A 21,210-nucleotide genomic window follows, 5' to 3' on the forward strand; every position below is an offset into this window, starting at 1 on the left:
TGTATACACCACGCCGGCATATTCATTGAGCGCGCGGTACCTAATGGCTGAAAAAGGGTTTCATGCGACGGTGTCTGCTGAGACGCGCATCATTTCAGCTGCAGCTCTGGCTGAGCACGGCTTTTTGTTTTGCGGCGGTGAAGCCCCTGGCGCAAATCAACCCGCGCTCCTCGACGCAAGGCAAGTCGACATTCACTTCACATTCACATTCGTGGTTGTTGAGGCTGTGACCACTACCGAGCGCAGTCAAGCGCAGAACCAGCTTGCCTTGCAGCGCGGCTCACCCCTGTCACCTAATACATCACTTTCCCACCTTCTCACCCCCATCATCACGCGCACTCAGAGCCTGTCTCACGCGAAAAGCACGGATCGGCATCAACGCGCATACACTCGATCACTCATTCCTTCAACGCGGCCCCCCAAATCGTCTTGAAGCAAGAGGGGGAGGACGGGATCGTACGCGGACGGGCTTGCCGCGCCTTCGTACTGCATGGCTCCCACCATGTACAGCGATCCCGCTTCTGATCCGTACGCCACTGTCCGATCCACCAACTCGCACAGGCACGGCCACCAATCGGTTGGCTCGCAAGGCATCTTTGCGCCCTTGGAGACGCGAGACGAGTGTCCCTCGCACGAGGCTGGGATATCAAGCCTTGATGACGAGGAGCTGCTGTTGAAGCAGCCAATACACCAAGCTGGGTCAGCCTTGCCGGTTTCCAAACCGAGCTACATTCACCGGCTTCTGCCCTCTGGCTCAGAGCACAGAGCCCAGCAGGAGGCGATCGCGCATCACCGGTGGTCATCGTGGACCGGAACTACTGCTTTTCATTCGCACTCCGGCAGCGATCACGACGACACTGATCATGATCGAAGTGGCATGTCTCTTGACGAGGATTGCATGTCGTCCTCTCTGAGCGGCTCCAGGCGGCCCTCGGCAGACTTTTTCGGAGCCGAATACACCGGTCAGGTGTACATCGATGCCGACAACAGCAGAACGAGTGCAGAAAGCGCAAGCAGCGCAGGTGTAGCGAAGAGGAGGCGGCGTCATTCGGGAGAAGAGGTGTGGAACAGATCAATTGAGCCTAGTCCAAGTCGCGTCTGTCTACCACCCGAAATTGTCGAGTCTCTGCCGCCACAAGCCATGCATGACGACGAAGCAGCTCTAGATGCAGCAATCGAGTCTACTGCACGGGCATTTGAGCAAGCGACGGCGCTCTTGCGATCCACTTTTTCAGCGCAGCAGGATTTGGTGCGCTTCCGAGCAACGCAGGAGGTTCTTGGCGATTCCATGGCGCTTCACGAGGCAAGGCTGATGCAGCAGATAGCGCAGAATCGACGCGCGAAGGAATTAGTCGCGAAGGCGACCTCTGATATCAGCGCCTTGGTGCCTGCCTCACGACGAGTGGCTGCGGCAAATGGGAACTCAGCGCCTCGGCCCACTCATTGGCGTTTGCCCAGCTTTGGCGCGGCGCCCATGGTCGCGCCTCCTACTCACAGTCGGAATGAGAGCGCAGGCGCTTCGTGGTTGAAAGCGAAGGACGTAGATGCTACGATTGGCAAGTCGGCTGCCAGAAGGCTCGAGAAAGCCCTCTCAGCGAGCGCAGCTGCCGCGGCTGCGGCAGCAGCAGCAGCCGGCGATTCTACGAACCAGGAGCAGCTGTCATCCGCGGGAGGTGAAGGAGGCGACGATGCGGAGGAAGGCATGCATGGCTCTCCAGCTCTTTCCGCGAGCTCGCCCGTGATGCCAAAACTGCCCTCCCGCGCGCCCTCCGTCGCTTCAGTCGTCCCAACAGATGGTGCACATCCTCCAACATTCGCCGAAGCCGCACCAACATTACCAACGCACAGGCGCAGCTCGAGCAGCAGCGCATCTGCTGCTGCCGCTCTCGCCGCCCTAAATGGTGGGCACAGCCACCCTGCCCAGCCTCTCAACCCTATCCGTGAGGTGAAACAGATTGGTGAGGGCTTGGTGCAACGCGTGCCATCCACAGATCCTGAGACTTCTGGATCGACGGATAAAGGCAGCGCAAGCAGGCCACGAGAGACTCCCGCCTCCCAAATTCTCGCGCGCAATCGCATGCCCAAAGGGATGGGCTTGAGGTTGGTCTCGATGCCTTCCAGTCTTGCCCCTGCCATTACATCTTCGGCCTCTTCTGCTGAGCACTCGCCGCTGTCGTCGCCAAGTCCCGGCAGCTCCACATCCTTCAGCTTGATTGCAAATTCCGCGAACGGCCAGTCAGCAGCGTCGGGCAGTAAGTCGCCCACCGGCTATTTTAATCCTTACCTTCGAAAGTCAAGGGACAGAGGGGATCGATCGGGATCACGTGCCAGCTTGGCCAGCTTGGGAAGTCTTGCTAGCATCGACGAGAGGCTAGCTTCACCTTCACCTACAACACTCAGTCGCCCCACCTCGGCGTTGGGAGTCGCCTCTTCTGTCACGGCGCACGCAGGTTCAGTTGACGCGCGAACCAGCGCGGCACTTCCACTCAACCCGAACCTTACCTCTCGAACGACGCTCACCCCAGCGATGGCTGCTCTGTCTGCGAATGCGGGTCGCCGCGCTGTTTCTGGTGCTTCTAGCGCATCTTCGGCCTCGGCCTCTGTGTCGTCGCAGGCTACTCTTAAACCGAGCGCAACTTTGCGAGCTGCAGCCTCGTTGCCCATCGACACCAGTGCCGCGATGGACTGCTCTTCTGAAACGGGCTTTGATGGGGACTCGGATACAAGCGCGCGACTTGGGTTCGAATCAGAGACGGATGGCGGCGAAATGTCGACGACACATTTCGCTTCACTTTCTCCCTTTTCTGCTCATGATCGAAGTGGTCAGCATGGACTCCTCGGCCATAGATCCCCCAACTTCGCGCCTCATCGCTCGCCCAGACTGTCGCGAGCGAAAGGCCGGGGCCAGCATTCGGCGTCCAGCTCAATCTCTGAGTCTGCTCATGGCTGGCTCAGCGCCGGCGTCCACGGTTCGTCCTCTGAATCCGAGGATGTCGACAACTCGGACGGACAGTCGGGGCATCGCCAAGTGCGCGATGCGGCTTCGCGAGGTCACCGACGCAAACGATCAGCGACGGGCTCCAAGGGCGCTCTTGCCGCCCTTCGCAGACTGAACGGTGCCTCTGCAGTGGCAGGCGAAGGTCTCGTGCCGCACGTCGTCCAGGAGAATCCATCTACAAGTCCTGCTCTTGACGACTCGCACGCAGCAGCAGCTAGCGCGAGCCACTCCGGTGCAAGCGCTGCTCAGTCCGACAGTGAGCCTCAGAGCGCAGGATGGAGAGGCTCACTGACAAGCTGGATGAGGGCCGGAAGCGTCACGCCTGCATGAGATTGCTGGTGTCCTCCTGCCCCTTGGAATCGCGATGTCTCTGTAACAGGTCACGATCTGCTAGCATCACTGGTCACTGAGCTTCGTCCACATTTGCACAAGTCACTAACCCGGAGCCTATCTACCTCGGCACACATTCTATACCAAATGCATCCACGATGCACATCGAAGACTACTCTGCACCTACAGGAGCCACCCTCCCTTGTACTCTAACACGTCTTTTGCACAATTTCAGTTACTCGAAAACGGATTTCACCGGTACTGATGAGCTCGCGCGGGCTGAACGACGAGCGACAAAACGGAGGTAGGACAAATGGTATGCCAATGGCGTGCGCTACAGATGTGTGACATTGCTGGAAGTTCTAAGAGTATGACATGCATTCGAAACAGTTCGATTGTGCTCGAATCGCCGACCGAAATGGAGCGCGTCTCAACGCTTCCTCTCTTTGCTCCATCTCCAAATCGATCTAGAGGACTTGCCATTGTCATCTTCCGCACCCGTGGCTAGCGAGAGCCCATGCTTGCCGGCCACGCCACCAGCTGCCACCGCCTCTCTTGCGTTCGCCTCCTTCGCTCTCACTTTGCGAGCGGATGTTCCGCCATTTTTGGAGGTGCTGATGAGCGCTCTGACAGTGGAGAGCTTTGACAAGACCGACTCGAGCGTCTTGAGACGGACTTGGCGCGCCTGAAGCTCGGCAAGCAGCGCCGAGGCGTGCTTCTGAATGCGACCGAGGTTAGCGAAGGTTTGAATGAGCGTTTGTGGCAAGCCGATGCACGTGCCGGGGAGTCTGTCGCTTACCTCGAATGTTTTGCGATCCGCTGCTCTCGCGTCCTGGTCCGCTTTCTTGGCCGCACGACTGGCTGTAGAAGCAGAAGCTTCGTCCGACTCCACGCCGCTCGCAACGTCATCAGACATCGCCGCATTCTCCTCCTCCTCCTCCTCCTCTTCGTCGTCTTGGCCCTTGATCGATCCCACTCTGCGGGCCTTCGGCGCGCTCGAGGCTGCCGCAGCTGGGGAGCCGAGCAACGGTAGCTCCGAAGAAAGCGGTGTATATGCGCGTACTTCACAATTGATTGCAGAAGTCAGTCTGAGACTGCACGACAAAGCTGTGCGCTTCTTCCAGTGGCAGACACTTACATGCTTCCACGCCGTCAACCCACACTGTTCTTCTACCACCGAGCCCAAGCGTGTCCGCCATTGTAGACCTCTTGCTTGTCCTTGGCTCCGCAGCGATCAGTCCAGCAATCCTAAGTGCCTTCCGTCGTTCCTCTCTCGCATCTAGCCACTCTGAACGCATATCCGACACCATTGGAGCGATCCTCTGCACCAGCCCCTCTATCCTTTTCTTTTCCGCTCTGATCTGAGTGACGATGTATGCGCTGTCCTGTGTCTTGAGCAAGGCGACTTCATCCCGCGGCAACACTTGAGAAGTCTCTCGACTTGCGATATGCACACCGCCCTCTGTCCGACTCTTGATCATGCCAAAATAGAACTCATCCTCATTCTTGTCCATCGCCTTTTGTCCCAGACGCTTCAACCTCTCCTTTTTGGAATTGTAATCCCGTGCTCGCTCCACATAGTCCTTGTGCTTCTCCAGCAGACCGAGGTTCTTGCGCCTATTGAGCTGACCACGCTCTTTGTGCTGTCGCCGATGCACAGCATTGCGCAGAGAAGAAGACTCCATGGTCACGCCTGTGGAGAGCAATGATTGATGTTGTGGCAAGCAACTTCAGTCAAGACAGACGATTCTTTTCGGGCACGCTCGGCACCCTCGTCAGCAAGAGCGCGCTGAAGGATTGGCAGCAGGTGCGCACCGGCGATCTGGAGGTCGATGGAGCGCGAAGGCACTATATGTGGTCAATGTTGTGGTTTGCACGGCATGTACCCGGTCGGTAGTAGTGTCTAGAGCGGGTGTGGGTGAAGTGCAAAGACTGGCCGTCTTTGAGAACATCGGACGAGGCAAAGATCAAATCTTGACTGGAAATCACTAACCGCGCATTCAGATCAAAATCATGAATTCAAGATTCTGTCTGTCCCTTGTGCATGCCAAATCAAAAAATTCGGGTAGGCTATGCACGTGACAGCTTTGGAAAAAAATCTAGACCATTCCCGCAGGGGCGAGCGTCATAAAGTGGCGGCGGAAAGAGCTACCGAATGGTCGACGCCGCTTTCCGTTACTACTCACTCAAAACTCAACGAGTGGTATTCACGTCATTCTTCATGATCCATTCGTCGTACACAAGACTGGCACCACGGAGTATGATTATGTCATGAACTAAGAATGGCAACATGACTCGAGTACAGCAGCGCTCGACCTCTGACACCGGACACCTGAAGGGTATTGAAACTACAGTAGATGCGGCGATAGTCTGCGATGGATGGTATCTTGGCGACGGAAGCGTCCAAAAGGCAGATGTAAAGCGCCCAAATAAAAGGGATTCCTTCGTAGCATTTTAGTCAGAGTATCACTGACGATTCGGGCTCGTCGTACCAAGGTGAGCTGAGAAGTCGGAACCTCCAACAACGTCCGTGTGTTCAGTGATTCGTGGCTCTTCGAGCTGGAATTCAGTTCCGGCGGTCACGCTCGCCCGTTGACGCGAGGTGGGTTCATGTCGAGGCCTCCTTCGAACCGAGTCGCAGAACAGCCGCTCAGGATCCCTCCCTCTCTCGGCCTTGTCATACTGGCATCTAGCCCCCCCACAACGTGCAGCTACCAGATACGGCAGTCACAGTCTGATTGATGACCTCATAAAGGAAGCGACGCTGCGCTAAAAGGACGGTGCTTTCATCGCGTACGGAGATGCGGAAGCCCACATGTAGCTCCGGAATGCTGCGGCGGAACGACTGACGAGTCATGCACCATCCACGATCGAGATTCTTTCTATTACCTCTATCCAAACAGCGGGTAGGGGTAGTGAATCCGCGAATGTGTAGCTGCATGATTAATGAGCTTACCGAAGTGACGCTTGGCTTCTCTTGGATTTGTAGTCCTGGGTTTAGTCACCATGGCTCGACTGATGACGAGCCAACTGAGTCATATCTTACGCTTGCGAGCGATGGAGATATCGTTGCAACCTTTTGATCCCATGTCACGTCGGCATGAGGCGGACTGGATTCAGAGGTTGAACGGAGTCACAAAGCACCTTGTACGACTAATGATGAGTTAAAGTTACGTTTGAATTTGGGCTCCAGCAGTCGAAGACGTGTTCAGCCAATCGTGAATCCAGTCGTGAGTCGAGTCTGGGTCTTGATGAGTGAGTCAAGTGAATCCATGATGTTTGCAGGGCTCCAATCACGTGAATCAGGGCTGCCTGCAGGTACCGCACCCAATTTTGACTCAAGCACCGGAAGCTGTCTCTGCTGTAAGAAGGCAGAAAGCCGTGCGATATAGGCTTCAATTGAATCACGAAACGCTACTTCACGGATGGCGAGTTTGTAGCATCCAGCACAAGCAATACACAGCGTGCGCTTGATCCGGCAAACGAGATCTAGATGCGTGATCGATCTGGACAATCCAAGAATGCCCTCGCGCAATTAGACACGGTGATGCGTGAGTGCGCACGCGCGTGTATCGATTTTGGTCTTCGACCAAATCACGAATGCATCAACCAGCTTGTTGAAGACCGCCGCTGCATACTCACACTGTACCGGTACCATACACGTGCTGTTTCAACCTCTGGTGCAATTCAATAATTCAAGATTCGCGTGTAGGCTAGTCTAGGAACGCCGCCGCCGCCGCCGCCGGCCGCTAGAGTCCGGGCAGCTGCAGCCCGCTTAGGGTTGTGTTTGAGACTCTTCATAAAGCGTCATGGACTTTTAATTCAAAGTTCAATCATTGCCAAATGTCAGACTCGTGACTCACGAACAAAGTTCAAGAATGCTGCTCTGGCCTCTGCGAGCCTAGAAGACCAGAGGCATGACTCGGCAACAAGCCATCTCGGGACAGGTCGGCCTGGGCGAAGAGAGGATTTGCGGCTCATCAGTCAATCGTGAATCTTACGATCGAACCCTGCGCGATGAGCAAGTCGATGTTGACGAACGTCGTCGTTGTTGCGTCGGTTGGTCCTTTAGCGCGAGCATGGAAAGATCTCTTCCGACCCTGCATGTGCCCCTTCCTCGGCCAAATTCGCGTTCAGCCGCCGAGGTACCGATCTCAACACCCCTGCTTGCCTCCGGCCGGTGAGCTCGTGCTGCGATCCGTGCTCATTTGTGACGAGACTCCTGCGCATCGACTCTCGTCTCTCATCTTATCTTCGCGACTCCGAAAGTGGCGTGTTTGTTGGGTTGCGATGGTCTGTCCGCTCTCTTCAATCACACATGCGCGATGCCATTCGCGCTTTGTCGAAGCATGCAACCGTCAAGTGTCACAACAGTCTTCTTGCCGGAAACAGTAGTCCAGTGCCACTCACGACTCTGCAACATTGCCGCCGGATAGCCGTGGTAGAAGTGCACCCAAAGAATTCCGCGCAGACGCTTACAGCCATGAATGGTAGCCGGCCGTTATTGCTGATTCTGAGTCGTGCATCGCGATCGAAGGACGTGCTATATGTGTGCTATGCTACCCGCGCCGCGACGCGTGGCTATGGCTGCTGCTGTCTTTGGTCTTGTCGTGGTCAGCTCATCAGGGCAACGTTATGAGCCATATATCATATGCCACGACTGCGACAAAGACATCAGTCTCGGCGTCGAGACAGATGCTGGGCTTGCCCTGACTTGCGATAAATTGAGAGGCTTTGCTATATGGGTGCTGCAACGCGCGTTGACACAGTCCGACAATTGAATTAATGCTGCCGTGGCTGCAGAGCGCTCGCGATGTGAGACCCGCCGGTCTGTTTCTGCGCAAGCCTCACGGGCCCGCGGTTAGCCATGCAAAACACCACGGCCGAGAAAGGCTGGCGGGGCGCCTGATGCAAGCGCATGAGCCGAGGCCTCAAACACGGCATGGTGCAGCAGTCGCGGTTACTCTTGAGTACGCAGGCACGGCACCAGCATGCAGCAGCAGCTATAGGGCCGCGCCTTGCGGTGGTAGTAGTCTTGCTTAATTCGTGATAATTGCTGCATCTTTGTCCATAATCCGACCGAGCAGCGCGCAGGTGGGCCGCTCCTTGCACCCTCGTTTTTCATGATTGCGCTGACGCGGGCTTCGTGCCGCAACGTACCTCGGCTTGCTCTTGCTCGATCAGGCTCTTGGATGGTCAGGCTGCATGCAACGGCAACGTTTGCACGCGGCCGTGCGGGCTTTCAGCGGTGACGCCATGGTAGATACGGTACCGAATATCGTGGTTGTTACAGTATTCACGAATACGAGAGACATTCTGATTATTAGCAGGCCCTCCGCCGTCTTGCTTCCTTTTTTCTGCTCCCGGCCGCGGATGAACGGCATCAAACACGTCGCACCACGGCTTGCTATTCAGCTTCTCCTCACCTCACCTCAGCCCACTTGTCGTGCTGCTGCTTTCCCTCCATCTTACCTCTCTCCCACTCGCCACTCTTCCTCTCCTCCTTTGCCAGCTGCATTCGTGACTGCTCTTTTGCGCTCGCTTTTCATTCGTCATTCTACAACGCTGCGCAGATCCCCCGCGCCCCGTACCACAATCCACGGTATAGCTTGTCTCAGCCCAAACTCAGTCGTGAGTGCAGCAAGCACTGGGTGAAATCTGACGCCCTTGCAACGCCCAGCCAAACTAACAGCCAGCATATTTCGTTGCGTCTCGAACCTCTGCCCCCCCCCCCCCCCCTTCGTCCATTTGTTGCCTATTGACCATCATCCAAAGCATCGCCTTCCTTTCTTTCTTTCGTCCCTTTCCCACTCCATCCACCGCCCGCTCTCGACTCACCGTACTCGCACGATTCACGATTGTAAAGCTTGCTTTCATTCTTCGACCCGCACCCAAACACTCGACTCTCTGACAAACGGACGCACTCCAGGTCGCTCAGCGTACTACTCTGTTCGACCGTCACATCGATCTACTCGCCGCGCCTCTGAACCTTGGACAAAGGGTCAGCCCAGCCAAAAGCAGCACAGGCGCCTACTTGTCTGCGCACACAGCCGCCTCGCCCGTCATCACCTCCATCACCCTCTCGCTTGACATCTTCAGACGTCGTGCGTCTGATCGTGGGTCTACTAAAATCTCCCCAAAGATCTCCGACCTCACCCCTTCACCCCCACCCAAAAGGCTTTGAGAAGTCGACTTTGGTGTGCACACCATAGCCTCGATCTTGCTGGTCAGGACCATCTTCCACCGTAACCCTCCAACACTCGCGTCAACACCACACCAACATGCGCGTCCAAGCTATTGCGCTCGCCCTCTTGGCATTCACTGCCTCCACCATCGCCGCCTCTTCGGATGCGACGATCCCTCACCTCGCTCCTAGGTCTCACGAGTCCAAACTGCGCCACCGTGAACTTTCTCAAGTATCTCAGGTCAAGCGTGAGGAGCAAGAGCTCGAGCACGAGCTACAAGCACGTGGCAAGAAGAGCTGGCTCATGACCGGGGCCAAAGCTGTGAGTTCCGCAACACTCCCTTGCCGCGGACTCCGGCACGTTTCGATGCTGACAATTTTGCTGATCTCCAATGCGCCTCTACAGACCTGGTACGGTGGTGGTCAACTCGATAACCCTGCCTGCGGCGGATCACGCCCATCCGACAACGACCTGGTCGTTGCCGCTTCGGAAAGCTCCGGCATCCCTTGCCACTCTACCGTGCACATGTGAGTGCTGGGACGTCACCGTCATACGAGTGTTTGACGCTGATGGATGTTCTGTTCCTCTTTTCCTCTTTTCCTTCCGACAGCCACTACCATGGCAAGATGGTAAGCGCGAAAGTTGTCGATCGCTGCGCTGGCTGCGACGCAAAGTGGCTCGACTTGACCAAGGGCACCTTCAAGAAGCTCGCTGGTCTCGACGTGGGAGAGTTGCACGGTGTTCACATTCGCGTGTTCCCAGCATGAGCGTGGTCATCATCACGTGCCCGGCGCGCAATGCGAAACGCAATCGTAATGCCATAACGAGCGCTCCCCAGTCATCCTCCACTGTCACAGCTTTTTCTAGAAGTCCGCCTCAAGCAGCACACCGCTGAGCATACCCATCTCCACCTGACCGGATGTCTGTACTCAAGTCTTATCACCGTGTACATGGGACTGCAGTCGGATCACATCATCACAAAACCAGACACGCCATGTCGTCGACCTCAAATCCCGTCTTTCCACGCCCAACCTGCCACGCGTCACCCGTCACCTCCAAGAGCCAGCTTCATCGAGGGTCCTCGTTCTCCTCCACCAACTTTGACCATCAAACGTCCAACTCGAAATGCCTTCTTTGTCTCGCTCTCAGCTCTCTCCTTGTCCAACTGGATTCGAGAAAGCCCAAATCGCCCGTCTCGTCACTTTTCACGCATCGCGCTACGGCTGGTGTTTCTCTCTCCGTCATCCGATCGCGATCACGAGCATACTCGCGCGCAATCTTTCATCCCACCCTTTCTCCATTTTCGACTTCCCTACTCTCCCCCTTCCAAGCTCACGGGTCCATCACTCTCTCCTTGGCTCGTCTTTGACTCGTTTCGGCGCGGCAAAATTGTCTCTGTACATGCGCATCTCCTGGCGAAATGCTATTGCTACTCGATTCTGATGCGTCTCAGGCGTCTGCGTGACGACCGTCACTTATTCGTGAGCGAAAGGTGTGGCTTACAACAGAATGAGTGCAGAAAGCGCTCTGGAGCGATGTGGCCGCTCAATAAGGCATTAAACGACGGCGTTCTTCCATCTCCGCAAGCTCGATTGTCTCTTGCGATCCATCGAATTCATGCAAACTTTCTTGCTTGATGCGAGGGGAGAATTCTTCCAGAGACTCGTGCTTGATGCGCGTCGGAGAGTCTTCTCGAGGCTCTTGCTTGTTTCTGACTGTATCCTGTGTAGGAGCCGCTGAATCTAGTCCCCCTCCGAGTCGACGGCTTTGGCCATCTCGCGACGGTAGGTCTGTGAAGCTACTGAAAGTTCGAAGTTCGCGCTCGCTCATGGAGCGTGCCAGATCGACCAGTTCCGAATGGCTCATCACCTGCGAAAGAGGAGGCTCAAAAGCTGGCCAATACAGCTCTAAGCGTGGGGAGAAAGCAGATCTTTGTGAGCAAGCGGATAGGAACTTTTGGAGTGTAGCGACACTATCGGTCGGACGCACCTCGATTAAATGGACAGGCTCGAATGGCCCGATAGAGCACTCTTTTGGCCCTCTCGCTCGCCTGTCGCTGCTGCTTCGAAGCTTCTCTCCTTCTACGACGCCCTGTGCGGTACACATCCTCGTCCGAGCTGCTCGTGTGGGCATCTACTCCACGAAATCTGTCCGCCCTGATGGCGAGGCGTATCTCGAATCCGAGGTAAAGGTGCCACAAAGTTGCCGAAGAAGAGATCGAGGCGCTGCAGGGAAAGTCAAGGATGTTGGTCAGAACGAGACGATGGGCAGATGAGACTACGGTGCGGGCGTCACGCTGCCGACACCTACGTGTCATTCGTCAAAGCGCGCTCAAAGTAGTGTCGTATCGTGTGCTCATTTGGGTGCGAACGTAGATTGAGCTCCGAGTAGATGGCAAACAACCAGCAAGCTTCCGCTTGACTGTGCCGGGCGGCGTGCTCAGCTAGTGTGCGATGCTCCGACATTGCAAGAGCTGACTCGGAGTGAGGGAGCACGTGACGCTCAAGGACTGATCTGAGATGTCCTTCCACTTTCGCACGCATCTCGTGAGCAGCGAGTAGAGACAAAAGCGCCGTGTTGTTTGGGAATGCTTGCACTGCGCGGGTAAGTGCATTGCGCACGGTAAGGGGTCTGTAGCCTGTTGACCTCGTCTCTTCTCGGTTGGTGTAGACCCAAAGAAAGCGTCCTTGTGACAGGTAGACTGACTCGAGCGCCGCGTACCTTGGCGAAGACCAAGCACGCACCTCTAGTGCGTCCTCTCCGTGTTTTAGATACTCCATCGCATGTTCAATCACCTTGCAGTAAGATTCGATCCCTCCTTCGACCAAGTGCTCGAGAAGCGCTCGACACGACATAATAGCACCCCTGGCCATCGGAGATACTAGATCGCCCTTCGCAGCGAAGGACTGGCGAAGTGCGCTGGGGTCAGCGGCCCCTTGCTCGCGCGAATGGTCCAGGAAAGTTGCTGCGCGAGCAAGGACCTCGATCGCACTCGCATTCTGTCTAGCCCTCCACTCCATTTCTGCCCAATCTCGCAGCATCGGCAGCGCTTCAGAGACCGCCAACGTGCGTGAGTCAGCCCGGAGCTTATCGAGCGCACTGCGATATACTAAACGTGCCGAGTCGAGCTTCCCAGCGCTCTCCTCCAGCCAAGCAAAAGCGTGCCACAGCTCCATGCTGTCTCGATTCGCGTCGAGCTCGCCCCGCGCTAATGACCTTGCTCTACAATGAACGCGATCTGAAGCATGAGCATTGCTGGAAGCTGAAGTGCCACCATTGCTCCACTCACGCTTTGTGACCCCGCGTGGCGTGCTCAAATGCGAAGCGAGCAATTGTTCTCGAAAGACCACCGGCGTCGGGAGGTAGATGGTCCAAGACATTGCTGCGATAAAGCGGACATCTCATGAGCTAGGTGTAGTTGGCCTCCAGGGAGCTACTCGATCCGCTTGGCTCACCTGGCAGTTTCCAGATCTGCGTGCTGCAAGTCATCAGTGCGCACGCTCGTGAACCATTGACTCCCGAGTTCTACTCTGCTCGTCGAATACAGCTCAGGCAGTCGTGGGGCCCAGCAGGTAATCGGGACATCAAAGGGCTGAGATAAATTGTTTTGTCGAAGTCCTCCCATCACTTCGCCTTCGGTCTTGGCGATGAGCGGTACATCAGACTCTGTTCCGCCTGTTGGCGACAAAGAGAAGGGCCAGAAGCGCTGTTGTAAGGCCAACATAGCTGTCGGACCCGCTCGAGTCTCGCCCTGAAACTTTGCGGAGCTCTGAGCTGGATCTCCAGCCCAGGCTATGCCAGGTGACATTCCCAGGTAGCCGAGCGCAAAGTCCAGAACGCGCGACTTGACAGCGGGCGCCGTGATAGGCACCGCCACAAGTTGGACCACGTCAGAAGACAGGATGAAAGCATACGGATCTACCTCGTCTTCGCCGTGGAGAGGTGTAGCGGTGGCGCGCGCAGGCTTTTGTCGCAGACCTGCTCGTGCCCTTTCCCTTTCGACCCATGGGACGCTATCATCAGATTTGCTGGACCGGTAAGGGAGGGACGAGGGATCTATGGACGGCATTGATGCACCTGCATCGGGCACGTCCCGATGGCCATACTGATTCGCCCACCCCTTAGCGCCCTCTTCCCCAATCCTCGGCCCTTCGTCGTCCCAAAACTGAGAGAAGCTATCTATCAAGCGCTCGTGAGATTCTTCGTCTTGGCTCTCAAGTCCCAAAGGTGCGCAAAAGGTCACCTCAAGCTGCGCTTGTACCAACGCAAAAGCTCTCTCATAGTAGCCTGGAGGAGCAAGTCAGCGACACGCTGCGACCCGTGGCCATCATCGGCACTCACCAGCTTCAGAAAGATGCCTCACAGCTGTCGTCCACAGCGTCACAAGTGCTTGTTCTAAGATTTGTCGCTCTGCAGAGGAGGAAACAGTCTCAGAAGCCTACCACAGCAAGGAGAGACTAGGCTGTGCTCACCCTCGAATAGCTGCGCTTTCCACGTAGCTGACAAGAGAGCTTTCAGACCCTTCGTGACCGCTTCCAAAAAGGTGGACAAGGGTCCAGCTTGTCGAGAGCTCCACTCTAAATACGCCACCCACACTGCTCCCAACCTCTGCCCCTGCATCTCGCCGCTCTTCAAAAGCGCACTCCATTCCTTGTCGCATTTTTCGTTCTCCCAGATCAGAGATCCTTTACGGAGGTATGCGAGCTCCAGGGATGCATTACGCGGGTTTGAGCGCCTTGCACGTGTTAATACGGCCAGAGATGCCTCGGCTCCGGCGCGGTGTTGCCTATGATGGCCTCGTATGCTCTGATTCCCTGAAGAGCTTAGAGCTTTGACCAGTTGGGCCTGCACGTGGGCGAGCTGCAGCCAACCTTCGACATCTGACGCATCCTCGCGTACTCGCACATCCAAAGAAGACACACGAGCTCGCAGGATAGTAGCCGAGTCTGATTCCACTTTATTTGACGTGTCTTGCGGCGAGGCTTCACGCCTATCGCGTCTAGGACTTGCCGAAGTGCGCTTTCTATGAAAGTCTCTATAGTCCGGAAGGGGGTCGTCATCGGATGCTGACCGAGCTCCTCCTCGCACCTCTGACTCGCTCAGCGCTTCATACTCTCCAAATGCCGCAGAGGACGGACTGGTTCCTGGGGCGATCCGAAGTGGCGCGGGCTGACGCGCACGCCAGCGCTCCTCCTTGTCGAGGTAGCGGACTCTCTGTTGCGGAATCAGAGAATCTTCAGAGGCAGCAAAAACCACATCACCAAGCTAGTGACTCACCCTGCCGCCCTTTGGAAGTATCTCGAGCACCTTGCCGTCCAACCGAGCGCTGGAGAACGAGATCCGCAGAGATCTCGAGAGACCGAGCACACAGCCATCTGTGTATTTTTCGATCGGTCCGAGCATCAGCTCGGCTACAATGTGAGACACAGGAGGCCTCGTCCACACATCCATGCTCACCCCCAAAGCGTTGGTAGCGAGGCAGCTTGCTCGCGCTCAACCCGCCACATGTCGCAGCTTTGTGGTCACCTTTCGCGTCTACAAAGTAGGAATCTTCGAGATGTTGGAGATTCACTTCGTTGGACACGCTGCGCTTCACATGTGATGCTGTGTGTACAGATGACACCCTTGCGATATACTCCTCGGATGACTCTGGCCGCCTAACCGAGCGCGACTCGGTCTCCAGTTGTCTGAGAGATCTGGATGCACGGCGCTCATCGCGATTGCGCGCGGAGCGCAGCTTTCTTGCTGAGCGGTCTGCGTCACTCTCATTCTCAGAATCGTGCCTGCGTCGCCTTTTGCTGGAGTGAGAACTGCGATTATGACGCTCATGACCGGACTTGAGCTTTTGATCTTTCCAGTTGGCGCTGCTCTGCGTTTCCTCTCCACCCTGTGGGCGCGAAGAAGAGCTCTCAAAAGCGCTCATATGCTTGGAAGAGCGAGAAGCCTTCCTGCCCGCATCTCTTGAACGCTCTTCTCGGTCTTCCTGGACTGCATCCGGCAACTGAAAAGAACCAAAGCTTGGAACCTCCGCTGCATCCATGGCGATGAATCGCCTACAAGGCGTCCAGGTCTTCTCCCAAGCACCCGTGCCTCTCCTCCTGACCACTCAGTCTGCCTTTCTGTGATGACGGCGATGATAGACGTGGAGCAGGTTGGAACGACCAGTCTCCTCAGGATGTTCAACCCTCGCCGGCAACTCAAGTGTGCGTATGTGTGTGTATATGTGCATGTGTGCACCCGGGATGCGTTTCTACACTTTGACTTTTGACTTCATGAAATCACAAATTATCGAGCCCTTGCAGCGTCCAGATCACGTGGAGGCTATCAACCAGACCTCCACACGCGTGATGGAAGCTCACCTACAGCTGACTCTTGACTCAGGACGGCGACTTGCGCCTCCCGTCAGCAACCAAACAGCATGTCTGCGGGTGCGCGACCCTTCCTCAGACGTGTGGGTGGGTGTGAGTGTATCCATGTGCGTAGAACAGCAGTACCCTTAGACTCTTCCTTGTTCCTGCCATCTTACCAACCAGGCAGTCCAAAATCCACCTGCGTGACCGGTTGCAGTCATGTCAGGAGCCGGAAGCACAACAGCAGCGGGAGTGTCCGCTAGCGCTCCCATTCCCGATGATGCGTCCCACAACATCAGGCTGGCAGGATCCTTCGGCATCCACAGACCCAGCACACTATCCGCGTCTCCTCGATCCGAGCTCCGTATAGCTCTCGCACAAGTCACACCATCCTCTTCCGACAACGCCGAAGCGGAAGGCTTGGCGATCGTGCGCGCATACGCCAAAAGGGCTGCCCATCAAGGGGCCGATGTGCTCGTTCTGCCCGAATATTTTTTGAGCGGAGCCACGCACGATCAGTGGAGAGCTGTCGCGGAACGCGGAGAGCCAAAAGGAGGCGTGCAGGATGCTCATTTGCGAGAGGACCACTTCTTGTCGGAAATTGCGAGCATCGCAAAGGAATTCGACCTGGATATTGTCAGCGGTACGGCCGTCGAAGCTGGACCTCATGTTTCTCAAAGTCAGGAGCGAACCAAGCATCATGCGCCGCACAGGGGTGAGAAGGACGCTACGCAAGCACGCGCGGAAGCGCCAGACCAGATAGATGTCTTCAACACCGCTTACTACGTCGGTAGAGATGGTCAAGTCAAGGGTTCATATACCAAACGGGCGAGTAGAGACTGGGATCGACGACCAGCACCTGACACTTCGAAGAGAGCTCATTGATCTCGAATGCGCACCACAGAACCTTTGGCATCCTGAGCGTAGCGTTCTGACCTCCGCTACCGCTTCAAGTCATCCGGCCCCTCGAACGTTCGATATCATCACCAAGGCGGGGCGGTCACTAAAAGTCGGAATGCTTATATGCGTGCGCCGGCCTTCCTATCGAGTGCTGCATGATCTGTGATTCCGGCTGACGCACAAGTCTACTACTTGCGGCTTCAAGTGGGACTTGGGCTTTCCAGAAGCGTTCAGGGAGCTGTATGAGCCAAATGCAGATGTTCGGGGAGGACCAATGGTCGGACCAGATGTGTGGGTCACACTCGACGCGCAAAAGGAGTGGCGGGCATAATCAGAAGCTGACATTGCACGCCGTTGATTAGTGTCTTTGTGCCCACTTGCTGGTACGCCACCGATGCCGGTGCGAAAGGTTTGCGGTGGAACAAGGATGGAGAGAGCGCTTTGCTAGGTGAGTGAGCTTACCGACGCACCTGTTTTTCTCACCTGCCAAGGTGCCCGGCTGACGATGCGCTGATACACGTCTGTGCGCACGCAGACTCGCTCGTCCTTGCCCGAGCCATCGAAAACGAGTGCGTGGTTGCCATGTGTAATGTGAGCGGCGCGTCCTGGCCATCCGGAGAAGATCTGCGTCGACCTCTGGATGATGCATCCAAGGCTGATCGAAGCTTTGGAGGTTCTTCTCCAAGCGCAAGCAATCAAGCTGGTGATGGAGCAGTCTTGACGGCCAAAGGAGCTGGACCAACGCTATTTCCCACGCCTGCTGGCGGCAGACCTACGATACAGCCTACGGGTATCCCCACCACCTCCGATGGCAAGCGCATACAGGCCCCTGCAGATGCTGTAGGTCACATCTCGCTAGCGGAGAAGGACCTGACGGCGTGTCGCGCTACAGACGAGCAGGAAGAGCCTATAGGTGTGGGAAGATCGCAAGTATGCGCACCCTTCTTGGGTCGAGTGGCGGTGGTGAACGATGAAAAGGAAGTTCTTTTGCTCGCAGCTTTGGACCTCAGAGTTCTCGACGACGCTCGCGATGTGTACAAGATCAGAGAAGACTTGGGCAAAGCTACGGTGGCACATTGATTGGCGCACTCACGCACATCAAACGCGAATGTTATTCCGTCGACTTACCAAGACAAAGGTGATGATCTGTACGAGTCAGATGGCCGAAGCCGACCAGTGCATGGAGCCAGGTCCCTTCCTAGCGGCTATACTACGCCGGCAAAGAGAACATCCGGCGAAAATGTCCTTTTGTAGCGACGTACAGCAAATCCTCTTATTCACCATGCGGCATGCACGCAAGGCCGTCAGCTGTCCTTGCATGCATCGGCACTACTGAGAAACGGGCTCCTGTCCACGTTTGGCTGCCTCGAGCGACTGCGCTTAGCGTCTCATGACTTGCTTTCAATGCTGTGAGCTTCTAGGTCGTCTCGTCTAAGCATCCACTCGATGCAATTGCTTAATGACGCATTTTACAAAGGTACGAAGATGTGCGGGTGTACATCTGCAGCGAAGGAACGGAAGGAACGGGAGAGTGAAATGTGCCGGTGTTTTGGGACGGCTCGTGACTGACTAGACAGCCTTGTGCTCGTGGAGCGAACCAGCCGCCGGCGGCCGAAGAAGCATGCATGACAACATCTGGCAGCGCTAGTCGAATGCAGCGCGCGCGTTTCCACACGACTTCCGATCTGCTTGTAGGGTGAGCTAAAAGCCTTGGCTCGCGCTTCTCTTCCGGAAGTGTTTGTGTTTGCAGTGCACTTGCACAGATCTCAAGCGTAGTCAAGAGTGATAGGGGCATGAACAAAAACGCGGGAGAATTCAAACAGTTCGCGACTCCGAATGGGTGCGGATCGAACCATGGCAGTGGGGCTCCGGCCGAGTTGCCGCAGGGTTTGTCCGCATCCGCCTCCACAACGGCGAATTTCTGTGGGGCAGCGCGGATCGACTCAACTGTAGGCATGGATTGCCGCAACTCAGACGTGCGGAGTGTCTGAAGCTTCTTAGCGAGGCCCTTTGCTGAGATTACCGCAGGCGTGGGACGCTGAGGGGCAGACCTTGCATATCACCTAAGGGTCTGCAGAGTCTCTTCGTCCCAACCACCATCACCACGAAGCATTCCAGCTCGAGCGGCCACAGAAGATGGCGCTCACTCCACAAGACGTCGAGAGGAGTTCTATCGCGTCGCAGACGGTTGAGAAAGGATCTGGCTTGGAGAGAGAGGGCAGCGATCAGACTGCGACCGGCGTTCCATTGAGAACAGAGCGCTCTCATGAGAAGGGCCGCACACCATCGCCTGGCATTTCGGCTGCTCACGGGGCCTGGTACAAGACACACGAAGATGGTACCAAGATCATCACATTTGCCGGCGAAGATGACAAGGATAATCCACGAAATTGGTCTCGTGGGAAAAAGTGGTACTTGACTCTGCTGTGTTCTTGGCTCAACATCCTGGTTGCTTCTCAAGCTAGCGCTTACTCTACAGGCCAGAAACAGATCCAGCAAGAGTTCGGCATCAGCAACGAGCTTTCCATCGCGGGCTTGTCGCTCTACGTGCTCGGCTTTGCGGTCGGACCGATGGTGGTTGCGCCACTATCGGAGACTTTCGGACGACGAAGGATATATATTTGGTGTTGGGCCCTGTTTGTCCTTCTACAATTCGGAGTGGCGTTTGCACCCAACGCGCCCGTGATCTTCGTCTTTCGCTTCTTGACTGGATTCTTCAGTAGTCCTCCGCTCGCCAACACTGGAGGGGTAATTTCGGACCTGTTCGCCCGGGACGAATCTGGCGTGCCGATGAGCGTCTATGTCTTTGGCTCCTGCATCGGCCCTCCATTCGGCAATGTGTATGCCGGGTTCATCGCTCAACAGCTAGGCTGGAGATGGACGCACTACCTCACCAGTCTGCTCATCATGGGGGTGCACTGGTTCCTCATCGTTTTCACGCTCACGGAGACGAGGCACAATATCATCCTGGCCAGAAAAGCGCACGCGATCCGCAAAAGCACGGGCGACGAGTCCTACGTTTCGACGCATGGAGACGAGCGAAAGCCTATCTTCACCTTGATCAAGACATCCTTGGCGCGACCTATCCTCTTCCTCTTCACCGAGCCCATCACCGCGTTTGGTAGCATATGGAACGGACTTCTATATGGTCTCATCTTTCTTTTCAATGATGCCTTCACCATCGTATTTGGTCCGGGCGATGGCTACAATATCCAGCATTCCGGCCTCGTCGAGCTTACGTTCGTGGCCTTCATCATCGGCGAGGCTTTGGGCCTAGCGCTGTACCCTTGGACCCAAGAGCGATTCTATCAGCGCGCAATCAAGAAAGCAGGACAGAGTGTCCCCGAAGCTCGAATGGCGGGAGGCACGATTGGGTGCTGTCTGCTTCCGGTGGGCCTCTTCATCTTCGCGTGGACGTGCTACCCGTCCATCTCCCCGGTGGTGCCCCTCATCGGGGCGGCCGTCTTTGGTCTCGGCTTCTTCTTTGTGCTATTTGGCATCTTGTCCTGGACAGTCGATTCCTACAGGGAATACTCTGCTAGTGCGCTAGGCGCAGTGGTCCTCGTGCGCAACATCTTTGGCGCGGCTCTACCTCTGGCCGGCGCTCCCATGTACGAAAAGTGAGTTGTTGCGCGAAGCGAGATTTGACAGGTTGACTCATCTGAATCGCGCTGCATCTTACCTGCTTCGACAGCCTCGGAAGACATTGGGCGACGACTTTGGTCGCCTGTCTGGGCATTCCACTCATCCCGTGAGTAGTGCCTCCCGCGCACGGCCGGACAGGGCTGCTCTGACACCCTTTCAACCCTAATATCATAGCGTGTCCTGGTTCTTCTACGCCAAGGGCGACTTAATCCGCAAGCGCTCTCCTTGGGCCGCAAGTCATTTTGCGGACGATGAAGATGCACCACATTAGGCACGACTGAAGCGCCATTCTGGCTCTGCACACAATCTCAATTCAGCCATCTTTCGTTTATTGTCGTTGCAATGCGTACTCATTCTTCCTTGTCCGTCCCTTTCCGCTCTCGAACTGCGGGCCTCGGGAGATGCGCGTGTGAACGTTCTTGAGCAGCCTCGAGAGATGTTGAGCGGGCCTGGCGAATGGGCTTGGAAGCGTGTCCAGGAGCTTGGCATCTAACGCTTGTCGACAGAGACGAATCAAGACTTATAGATGACTGTGTAATGCTCGTGACTGCTAAGACCAATCCGCGTTCGTATCCAGACTTATGATCCTCGATTCCCATCATGCACACCCTCTGCGATGCTGAGAACATCTGCTACAGGAACGGTTGTGGCTCCTGGAGCTATAGGCTGCTGCTGCTGCATGGATGGCGCGTGCATGCAGGCAGCCACGCAGGTCATCGTAGTTCGCGCGCCCGCCACACCGCGCGCATACAAGCGCGGATGCAGCGAGGATCGCGGAGGCTCGCCCCCGCGTTGACCGCGA

General features: G+C 56.1%; 8 protein-coding genes across 8 annotated transcripts; 6 read left to right on the top strand and 2 right to left on the bottom strand.

Annotated features, from left to right (window-relative positions):
• The first annotated feature begins 33 nt into the window (after positions 1 to 33).
• IE81DRAFT_322532 (hypothetical protein) lies at positions 34 to 3,579 on the top strand. The gene has a single exon (XM_025513666.1). The coding sequence runs from the start codon at positions 491 to 493 to the stop codon at positions 3,326 to 3,328; it is 2,838 nt and encodes a 945-aa protein (XP_025370400.1). The 5' UTR covers positions 34 to 490; the 3' UTR covers positions 3,329 to 3,579.
• Positions 3,580 to 3,670: 91 nt separating this feature from the next.
• Positions 3,671 to 5,285, bottom strand: IE81DRAFT_340816 (small-subunit processome). The gene is made up of 3 exons (XM_025515625.1): positions 4,467 to 5,285; positions 4,128 to 4,390; positions 3,671 to 4,046 (listed from the first exon to the last, which is right to left on the bottom strand). Exons 1-3 carry the CDS (start codon positions 5,011 to 5,013, stop codon positions 3,759 to 3,761), a joined length of 1,098 nt encoding a protein of 365 aa, XP_025370401.1. The 5' UTR covers positions 5,014 to 5,285; the 3' UTR covers positions 3,671 to 3,758.
• A 1,899-nt stretch (positions 5,286 to 7,184) lies between these two features.
• On the top strand, positions 7,185 to 7,837 carry IE81DRAFT_92816 (hypothetical protein). Its single transcript, XM_025517750.1, has one exon. It carries the CDS (start codon positions 7,346 to 7,348, stop codon positions 7,721 to 7,723), a length of 378 nt encoding a protein of 125 aa, XP_025370402.1. The 5' UTR covers positions 7,185 to 7,345; the 3' UTR covers positions 7,724 to 7,837.
• An 807-nt stretch (positions 7,838 to 8,644) lies between these two features.
• IE81DRAFT_92858 (hypothetical protein) lies at positions 8,645 to 9,424 on the top strand. The gene is made up of 2 exons (XM_025517751.1): positions 8,645 to 8,959; positions 9,195 to 9,424. The coding sequence occupies exons 1-2, from the start codon at positions 8,702 to 8,704 to the stop codon at positions 9,237 to 9,239; spliced, it is 303 nt and encodes a 100-aa protein (XP_025370403.1). The 5' UTR covers positions 8,645 to 8,701; the 3' UTR covers positions 9,240 to 9,424.
• A 455-nt stretch (positions 9,425 to 9,879) lies between these two features.
• Positions 9,880 to 10,280, top strand: IE81DRAFT_288872 (hypothetical protein; the record flags this gene model as incomplete). The annotated part of the gene is made up of 2 exons (XM_025511791.1): positions 9,880 to 10,040; positions 10,124 to 10,280. 2 exons carry the CDS (start codon positions 9,880 to 9,882, stop codon positions 10,278 to 10,280), a joined length of 318 nt encoding a protein of 105 aa, XP_025370404.1.
• A 1,051-nt stretch (positions 10,281 to 11,331) lies between these two features.
• Positions 11,332 to 15,731, bottom strand: IE81DRAFT_92921 (DUF1740-domain-containing protein). The gene is made up of 10 exons (XM_025517752.1): positions 14,971 to 15,731; positions 14,791 to 14,888; positions 13,986 to 14,727; positions 13,855 to 13,923; positions 12,969 to 13,800; positions 12,803 to 12,895; positions 12,510 to 12,735; positions 12,258 to 12,419; positions 11,503 to 11,738; positions 11,332 to 11,420 (listed from the first exon to the last, which is right to left on the bottom strand). Exons 1-9 carry the CDS (start codon positions 15,551 to 15,553, stop codon positions 11,595 to 11,597), a joined length of 2,949 nt encoding a protein of 982 aa, XP_025370405.1. The 5' UTR covers positions 15,554 to 15,731; the 3' UTR covers positions 11,332 to 11,420; positions 11,503 to 11,594.
• Positions 15,732 to 16,082: 351 nt separating this feature from the next.
• On the top strand, positions 16,083 to 17,843 carry IE81DRAFT_312301 (carbon-nitrogen hydrolase; the record flags this gene model as incomplete). Its single annotated transcript, XM_025512453.1, has 6 exons — positions 16,083 to 16,667; positions 16,741 to 16,890; positions 16,969 to 17,054; positions 17,126 to 17,211; positions 17,299 to 17,436; positions 17,656 to 17,843. The coding sequence occupies 6 exons, from the start codon at positions 16,083 to 16,085 to the stop codon at positions 17,841 to 17,843; spliced, it is 1,233 nt and encodes a 410-aa protein (XP_025370406.1).
• A 969-nt stretch (positions 17,844 to 18,812) lies between these two features.
• On the top strand, positions 18,813 to 20,775 carry IE81DRAFT_322540 (MFS general substrate transporter). The gene is made up of 2 exons (XM_025513667.1): positions 18,813 to 20,514; positions 20,583 to 20,775. Exon 1 carries the CDS (start codon positions 18,900 to 18,902, stop codon positions 20,385 to 20,387), a length of 1,488 nt encoding a protein of 495 aa, XP_025370407.1. The 5' UTR covers positions 18,813 to 18,899; the 3' UTR covers positions 20,388 to 20,514; positions 20,583 to 20,775.
• Positions 20,776 to 21,210: the final 435 nt, after the last annotated feature.

This window comes from Ceraceosorus guamensis (assembly GCF_003144195.1).
Source record: "Ceraceosorus guamensis strain MCA 4658 unplaced genomic scaffold IE81scaffold_21, whole genome shotgun sequence".
Classification (NCBI taxonomy): Eukaryota; Fungi; Basidiomycota; class Exobasidiomycetes; order Ceraceosorales; family Ceraceosoraceae; genus Ceraceosorus; species Ceraceosorus guamensis.

What these genes read in the sequence shown, in the direction of transcription:
- IE81DRAFT_322532 (XM_025513666.1), top strand. Translation starts at nt 491, where the DNA reads ATGGCTCCCACCATGTACAGCGATCCCGCTTCTGATCCGTACGCCACT.
- IE81DRAFT_340816 (XM_025515625.1), bottom strand. Translation starts at nt 5,013, where the DNA reads ATGGAGTCTTCTTCTCTGCGCAATGCTGTGCATCGGCGACAGCACAAA. An exon ending in GGTTGACGGCGTGGAAGCAT is followed by an intron (nt 4,391 to 4,466) that starts GTAAGTGTCTGC and finishes TCAATTGTGAAG; the next exon opens with TACGCGCATATACACCGCTT. An exon ending in CGGATCGCAAAACATTCGAG is followed by an intron (nt 4,047 to 4,127) that starts GTAAGCGACAGA and finishes GGTCGCATTCAG; the next exon opens with AAGCACGCCTCGGCGCTGCT.
- IE81DRAFT_92816 (XM_025517750.1), top strand. Translation starts at nt 7,346, where the DNA reads ATGAGCAAGTCGATGTTGACGAACGTCGTCGTTGTTGCGTCGGTTGGT.
- IE81DRAFT_92858 (XM_025517751.1), top strand. Translation starts at nt 8,702, where the DNA reads ATGAACGGCATCAAACACGTCGCACCACGGCTTGCTATTCAGCTTCTC. An exon ending in GTCTCAGCCCAAACTCAGTC is followed by an intron (nt 8,960 to 9,194) that starts GTGAGTGCAGCA and finishes ACGATTGTAAAG; the next exon opens with CTTGCTTTCATTCTTCGACC.
- IE81DRAFT_92921 (XM_025517752.1), bottom strand. Translation starts at nt 15,553, where the DNA reads ATGGATGCAGCGGAGGTTCCAAGCTTTGGTTCTTTTCAGTTGCCGGAT. An exon ending in GAAAGCGCAGCTATTCGAGG is followed by an intron (nt 13,924 to 13,985) that starts GTGAGCACAGCC and finishes CCTCCTCTGCAG; the next exon opens with AGCGACAAATCTTAGAACAA. An exon ending in GCCACGCGGGGTCACAAAGC is followed by an intron (nt 12,736 to 12,802) that starts GTGAGTGGAGCA and finishes CGTTCATTGTAG; the next exon opens with AGCAAGGTCATTAGCGCGGG.
- IE81DRAFT_322540 (XM_025513667.1), top strand. Translation starts at nt 18,900, where the DNA reads ATGGCGCTCACTCCACAAGACGTCGAGAGGAGTTCTATCGCGTCGCAG.